At 31.8% G+C, this 8223-nt stretch overlaps 1 protein-coding gene across 1 annotated transcript in view; it reads left to right on the top strand.

Moving 5' to 3' along the window:
* The window catches only part of LOC106681249 (phenoloxidase 1), a 15071-nt gene that overhangs the window by 3593 nt on the left and 3255 nt on the right, over positions 1–8223 (top strand). The window contains exons 4-11 of the mRNA XM_014421473.2: positions 1060–1283; positions 2294–2496; positions 2574–2724; positions 5263–5364; positions 6177–6341; positions 6418–6546; positions 7415–7606; positions 7692–7827. Of these exons, the coding sequence (XP_014276959.1) occupies positions 1060–1283; positions 2294–2496; positions 2574–2724; positions 5263–5364; positions 6177–6341; positions 6418–6546; positions 7415–7606; positions 7692–7827 (1302 nt within the window). The remainder of the gene's footprint in view (positions 1–1059; positions 1284–2293; positions 2497–2573; positions 2725–5262; positions 5365–6176; positions 6342–6417; positions 6547–7414; positions 7607–7691; positions 7828–8223) is intronic.

The following is an 8223-nucleotide window of genomic DNA, read 5'->3' on the forward strand; positions in this document are numbered from 1 at the left end:
ATAAATTATAGCATAATATAAGGCTAACATAAAGAAATAAATTATAGCGTAATATTAGGTTAACATAAAGAAATAAATTATAGCATAATATAAGGTTAACATAAAAAAATAAATTATAGCATAATATAAGTCCATAAAGCAGAATCATGCTACTATTTGGGTTCTATCCTGATGATCCCCTGCGATTTGAGGCGAATTGTCAGTTGCTAATAAATATTTTTTCTGCTATTTTTGAACCTTTTTTGACCGTCACCCGTTCTATCTTCCTACAAATTTACTTATTCCTGCTTTTTGTTATTTTATCCATTGAAACCCTTATTAAAATAGTTTCACTTATTTTTTTTTTTTCTGTCTATATTTCTATTCACGCCTGTCAAGTATGATATTGACAATCAACTGATTGCTTTCTTCATGACTTGTTGGCGCTAGATACCTCTCTGCTCTTAAAGTGTCTCTGTGTATCAGCTATTTGAATACCACTATCTAACGATGGATTTCAGGATTTATGTCGGTTCCGGAGATGAATTCTACTTTCTCAAACGTTTTCTGATCAATATATCCTCTCTGTCACCATTACCGCCAGCAATAAGTTTCTACTTCGTCTTTGTTTTGTTTATAACTAGTACCAGTCTAGTATCCTTTCTTTGTAGTTCAAGAATGCCTCAAAAGGCCAAAACCCCTTCCAATTCCATTGATATAGTTGGCGATGACTAGGGACATAACTGATACACTCTAGACTGAAGTTTAGAAAGAAGATTTTTTTACTTACTCTCAGATTATTTACCCAAAATAGTAGTTTTTTTTCCTTTTTTACTGATCTTCCAGCATTTAATTATACAAGTAGAAACGTTTTGTCAAGTAAAGTTGAACATTGTTGCTCATACCAACATATTATTAGAGTAACATAGGCTTAGAATTGTGATAAAACAATATAGCAGGATTATTTTAACTAAGTAATACATTACAAGGGATCTTTACAATTTGAAATTGAAAATGATAGATATTACAATTAACACCATAAATATATACATAATTCGGCATATGGCTTGGAAATTTCAGGAATGCGAACTTTGGACGACTTCATCAGTGCTACTGTACTCTGCCGTGACCGTATGAACCCTTACATGTACATCTACGCCCTTTCGGTTGCGATCATTCACAGACCGGACACCCAGAACCTCGAGGTACCGTCCTTCGCCGAAGTCTTCCCAGACAAGTACATGAACAGTGAGATCTTCGCCAGGGCCAAGGAGGAATCCAATATTGTACCTGAAGAACAGCGGGTATGTTTGATATTTCTAACCTAGATTTTTGTGTCACCTTATAGTCGTACCTTTATATAAAATATTTGTTATATCTTATTTTTAAACCTTAACAAAATCCTGCAATTTGGGAGAACATTGCTTTATAGTAAATTATTTATGAGGTATTTTAAACTACCTTTTTTGACTTTAAACATAACCAACTTCATTCACTTATTGTCCTATTTTTCGACCGTTTTATTTTTTAATAATTCAATTTTTTCCTAGCCTGTACAACAATTACAGTAAATATCCTTGAAAAGTAAGTATTAAAATGTTCCAGATACAGGACAATGGACTTTCTCATTGTTCTAGATATCCTAAAACCAACCGTGCAAAAAACTATACTTTTTTTAAGTACATTGAATTCGTTAAAATCTGAGCCCTAATACAACTGCTTACGTTCAATAATTTCCGAGATGAAGTTTTCGAAAAAATCATAATGTTTTTGCAGATAACGAGACATCATTATTTTGTTAAATTTATTTAAATATCATTGAAACAGCTACTCTAAGGAGGTTAGTCGTTATTAGCTACTTTAAGAAGCATTAAACTACTTCAGTTTGATATCAAAATTCTTAAATGGGCAAAAAGTTACTATTCATCTACTGTATAGTCTAGTTTAAAATTGTATTATTTCTAACAAAAAATTACTAGCAGAAAATAAAATAAAAAAATAAATTTCTTCAATATATTAATCTAAAAATACATGGCCTTAAAACGTATATCAAAAACTATTGAATGTGAAGAACTTTATTTGGGCTTCGATTTTAACAATTTAACTCCACTTTTAAAAAAGTGCTATTTTTTTGGTTGGTAGTTTGCAAATATTTATCCATTGATCCACATATAAATGGACGTAAGAGTCCTTGAACTACCAGTCTATAGCGAAAGTACTTTCAGCCTGTTCGATGAAACAAATTTTCAAACAAGAAATCTTTTTTGCCTCGAATCAGAAAGAATGTTTTTGACTCACTTTCGTTCGCTCTCAGGAACCCTTGGAGATCCCTAGGGACTACACAGCTTCTGATCTTGAGATCGAGCACAGAGTTGCTTATTTCAGGGAAGACGTTGGGATCAACTTGCACCATTGGCATTGGCACTTGGTGTACCCGTTCGACGGGCCACGATCAGTCGTGAATAAGGACAGGCGTGGAGAGCTCTTCTACTACATGCACCAGCAGATCATGGCCAGGTACCTTGAGATCCAAATCAAGCTTTTAATTCTATTCATATTATTAATAATTATAATAATTAGTTCTCAATAACAAGGTACAATATGGAGAGGCTGTGTAACAACCTGGCCCGGGTGAAGAGGCTCATTAACCTGAGAGAACCGCTGGAAGAGGGCTACTTCCCCAAGCTGGACAGTTTGGTATCCAGCAGGAACTGGCCGCCTCGTTTCTCCAATACCAAGCTTAGCGTGAGCCGAAATTCACATTTATTAAATTTATTTTTATTTATAAAACTATGCAGGGCGGTAAACGTAATATAAGTCAGACAATGGCTGAAATAGATTAAATGTCTTACACACTGTAGAACATTTGCAAATCGACATTGCAAATTTTTTTTAGAATAGATAAATCTAATTATCGAAGGAGAGGAATAAAAAAAATTATTTCGATATGCTTTACTGCGTGCATAACATTTAACCTAGTTCGGCCATTTCGTTGCATATATACTTGGAGGATGGGACAAGTTGACAGGAAAATCGAAGCCTAAAGCTTTACGATGTACTCCGAGGGCATGGCATATAGTCCAAGAGTCCAAGAAGAGAATAAAAGAAATTATTTCAATCCAATTTTAGGTTATGTTAATGAAAAAAATATACAATTCATAGTTAAAATTGATTATTCTTCCGATCATGGTAAGGGGAAATAAAAAATTATTGCTGTTCCAGAAGTTACAAAAATTCATTTTTGAGTTATTTCAAGTACAGAAAAAGAATTGCGTTATTTTCAGCTAGAAAAAGGATCAATTTTTGTTTGTTCAAAGAATGCAGTAAATATTATTAAAAAGTAAATGTTGGACTATTTAAGGTGCATAACCCTTGAGGTTTATCAAATTCGAGAAAAACATAAACCTTTCGCTCATTTTTCATTCGATACTCCATATCCTTAAAACTTTCTAAAACACTAAAACACTTAATAGTAAATCATTATGGCGAGCCTCGTGGAAACCACAGCTCCTACGGAGATAAACTACACAAACTATATTATGGTATATTCAAATAGCTATAATTCGGATGCTAATAAGTCATCTGTACTTCTGATAGTTCCTGAGATGTAGTTTTTTCATAAACTAATTTTTTCTAAACACGAAGAAATCTTGTGCATTCATTATCAATGCACAAATATTGCATCATGGACAAATATCATATTAACTGAAACACCTACCCCTGCTACTGCTTCTCAATTGAGAGCTAATAGGCATCTGTACGTTGGGTGTAGGACTAGTAGTTCCTCCTAAGGAAAAAAACCCTGCTTTTTGAATAATGGTATCTGGAGAACTATTGAACGTTGAACAGCTCTAGTAGGGCATACATTTTAGTAAATTTACTATCCTTCAATTGATGTTTTATTGAGTTATTTAATGTTTTTGATAGTTGAAAAAATACGAAGCTCCGAATGAAAAATTAATTTTTTGTAACGCTTTGATACAGCACCGATTTTTTATTCCCTCTAACTGTTGAATAAATTTCAAGTTCCAAAATAATCAACACAACCATACAAGAGTGGTTTTGAAGCCTAGGTGTAAAAGTTATAATTTTGTCGTTATACAATTTTTTTTGGTTCATGCATAGTTACATACCATAAAATTTTTTTATTCACTAAATTGTCACTTTACACACACATGGATAAATATTTACTTCTCTTACGATCTTAAAACGATATAACACATAACATGATTGAGAGTCATTTACTAGGTATGTTAAATGGAAACACGTCACGCAACAGTCCAGCTGAGCTCGTCACGATTTTGTTTTTTTTTCGTGTTAGGTTACTTACTCACAGTTTGTGTTTGTGTTGTTTTGGATGTTTTTATAACCAATAAAACAATGGATGACGACAATAATAATGTAATGACACTTGTCAAGTAGGCTACACTCTGTAGCCAAACTTCCACTTTTCACTCAATTTAGGCATGCTATAATAAATTACTGTAATCAAAACTTGAAGTAAACAATAACATGAAGTTTTGGAAGAAAATGTTATAAAACAAGTCGCTCATAAATTCCGCTAGGAGCTCTTATGCATTTAACATTTAACATGACTTTAAATAGGGCTGCTCACAATCCTATACTTATAAAATTTAACATGGTAAGACATTTTACGTTTAATACAACATCATGGATACCCCTAATTACTACAAAACACTGTGCCTCAATACATATGGACAAATATAATATAGATAAATAAATAATATTCTGCATACTATTGCCATAATTATTTTATAATAATTAATTATTTATGTAATATTATTTTTTCACCAACTTTTTGAGGTAATTTATAGGTCATTATTATCTTGGTAAAAATGCAATAAGGAAAGCAGACAGAAATGTAATATCTGTATTATCTTATCTCCGTACGTCCTCATTCATCATTGAGATAATTATGTACTCCATGTATCATTAGTAATAATTTATATCCGTTATTTCAAATAGGTATAATAATAATGTACATCTTACTTTTTGATAATAATATATATTACTGTGGATGATAGAACAGAAAAAGATTATTTGCGAAATACTGGACTAATTTTTTTCTACTTTCACATGCCTTTGTAAAAAATTGAAGTTATTCTGTTATGCAAAAATACTTTTCTAATATTAATGTATTTAACCACCTTAAATCCCGAAAAGTAATCCTTAGTCATATTATTTTAGCAGCATTAGTTTATTTATTTATATTTTACAATTTTATAGTTTTCATTACTAAAGAAATGCTAAATTTATTTACAGGATATTTACAGAGAAATAGATCAAATTAAATTCGATCTTCAAGATTTGGAGAGATGGAGGGACAGAATATTCGCAGCGATCCACAGCGGGACTGTAGTGGATGTAAGTGATAGATTTAAGTTTGTAAATTCTAAACATTACAATATATTTATTCATATCAAGTCCATTATAAATTCGGATTTTAATAATTAATGAAAAGAAGAGGAGGTTTTTTAAAATCTCTACCATGGAAGTTTGAGTCCATGTACTGGGATCTGCTACTGAATTATTGGACGAAACGTTGAACATTTTATGTGAAATAATTTTTCTATTAATTCCAAACAAATTTACATTCACCGTGGATATATTCCATATACAAAAATTAATAATTTTTTTTTCTTAAAATTTAAGTGAATTATTTTGTTAAATATTTATTATTAAACATGTAGAAGATACCATTTAAAGGTATAAGGTTCTTTGTTTACTTAAATTCCCACCCTTAGGTGACCAAAAATAAAAAACGTTACTATCAAAATATATTTTTCCAACATATTATGCAAACCTACCAATATTCATGCTTCGTACTGAATCGTATATGAAATACTTAGCGGTTATTAAATGCACAGAAAGAAAAAAAAACAACATAAAATGCACCCTCACCCCAGTCCCGTGACCATCAATAAAGTGCAAGGATGGAATTACTGAAGGGTGGGGTGAGGAATATGAGTATTAAAAATAAGTGTTGACTCCTCAAGGAATAAGAATTATTTAATTAAGCTGTTAAAGACTACGGACTATGTTTAAACCAACGTTAAACATAAGTATACAGGAGAAAAGTAATCATGTATTTTTATCTACATTGAATCTTTAATTGAAATAATTATTCATAATAATAATAAAATTGTCACTAAAAATGTGTTTCCTGGTTTCTCAAGGAACAAGGACAATTTCTCGAACTATCAGAAACACGTGGAATCGACATACTTGGAAACTTACTTGAAGCTAGTATTTTATCAACAAATAGAAATCTATACGGTGACCTTCACAATTTGGGCCATGTCGCGATAGCTTTGTGCCACGACCCTGAAGCTAAAAATTTGGTAAGTTTTTTTTCATATAATTCGCTTGAGATGATTATTACTTGTTAGTATGTTTGTTCAATAATCGATATTTCAGGAAACATTTAGTATAATGGGGGATCCAGCCACTGCCATGAGGGATCCCATCTTCTACAGGTGGCATGCTTTCATAGACGATATATTTGCGGAACATAAGAACACCTTACCACGTTACACAACGCAACAGGTATTAATAAAAAAATTGTTAATATTTTTTTAGGAAGAATTAGCCTTTTTTATTACTTCTTACTAGCCTTTTTTGTTCCTTCTTATTTATTTTTATTACTACTTTTACCTTAACGTTCAAAAGATATTTCGGGCTTTTTGCCCATTATCTTCTTAAATTATTTAATGATCATATGTCAACTCACATTAAATCCTTATTTGTTCAACAGTTTTATCTTACTTATTAGTTTTTTACAATAAGTATTTCCTTATTGTCTGTCTCAAAATTAATAGCTACTTTTTATCTTCATCTTCTTTCCTTACCTCAGAGTTAAAAAACAAGAGAAATATTTATTTTGAAACAGACAATAGGGAAATGCATATATCAAAAATAAAATTAAGAAAATATGTGGACTTATATTCAAGATTTGATTATGCAAGTGTCTTTTAATATGAGTTGACATATCGCACTAGTATTTCTAAAGTGACATAAGTCTAAAACTTACATTTCTGGAAATGTGACACTCTTGCCTATGGAGGGAGAATAGCATTAAGGCAGCAAGAGTGACACAAGTGCTCTCTGGCGGACAAGCTCTGAAGCTAGATTGATACAGTTTTGATGATTCATAAAGATATATTTACCAATTTCTTTCATAGTCATAACTCAAAAACACCGATTTTTGAGTTGTGTCACTTTAGAAATTCTAGTGCGATATGTCTGCCAAACAAAGAATTGCATAAAATTTCAAAGCAATTAGCTCGAACTTTAACATTTTTTTTTAATGTTAAGGTAAAATATTGAAGTAATAAAAAGAACTAATTCTTTATGAAAATGTTAATATTATTTTAAAATAATAAAAATTTGAATATATAATTAACGTTGAAATTAGCTCGATTTTCCCGGAGTGAGGGTAACATCTGTAGAAATTCAAACGGATGGACAAAATGGCAGAAATCGACTGGCCACTTTCTGGCAACAGAACGACATCAACCTCTCAAGAGGCCTAGACTTCTCGCCCAGAGGCCCTGTCTTCGCTCGCTTCACTCATCTTCAACACAGGCCATTTACCTACAAAATCCAAGTATGGATTGAAAGCTAAATATAGCTGAGTTATTCTATTATTAAAAAAAACAAACTAAAATATACAATATTTTTATATATTTTAGGTCGAAAACAACGGTGGCAATAAAACTGGAACCTGTAGAATTTTCATCGCTCCTAAGTTCGATGAAAGGGGTTTACCGATGCTATTCAGGGACCAGAAGAACCTTTTTGTCGAACTGGACAAATTTACCGTCAACCGTAAGTAACGTATCGATTTTTCAGATTTATTCTAAAAATAAATCGGCTGTAGGATCCGGCTCGCTTAGAGTATCTAAGATTGAAACTTTTTTTAAATTTCCAATAGTTACCAACCAGCTTGAAAAACCTTAAAGAACGACTTATAGTTTACTTTTCACCAGCTAGATATAAACTATGCAACATATTCACTGCCGAACTGAATGCAATAGCAGCAGCACTTCACTTCTGTTTGTCTTTGAACCACACCAACATTACGATAATTACAGATTCACTAAGCTCGATAAAAGCTTTAGATTCTATGTATCCAGAACATCCGAGAATTTCCTGCATCCATTTGCACTTAAAAACTCTACACAACATGGGTATGTCAGTAACATTTCTATGGGTTCCAAGCCA

Source organism: Halyomorpha halys, unplaced genomic scaffold (assembly GCF_000696795.3).
Source record: "Halyomorpha halys isolate HHAL.00 unplaced genomic scaffold, Hhal_1.1 Scaffold321.1, whole genome shotgun sequence".
NCBI classification, from domain to species: Eukaryota; Metazoa; Arthropoda; class Insecta; order Hemiptera; family Pentatomidae; genus Halyomorpha; species Halyomorpha halys.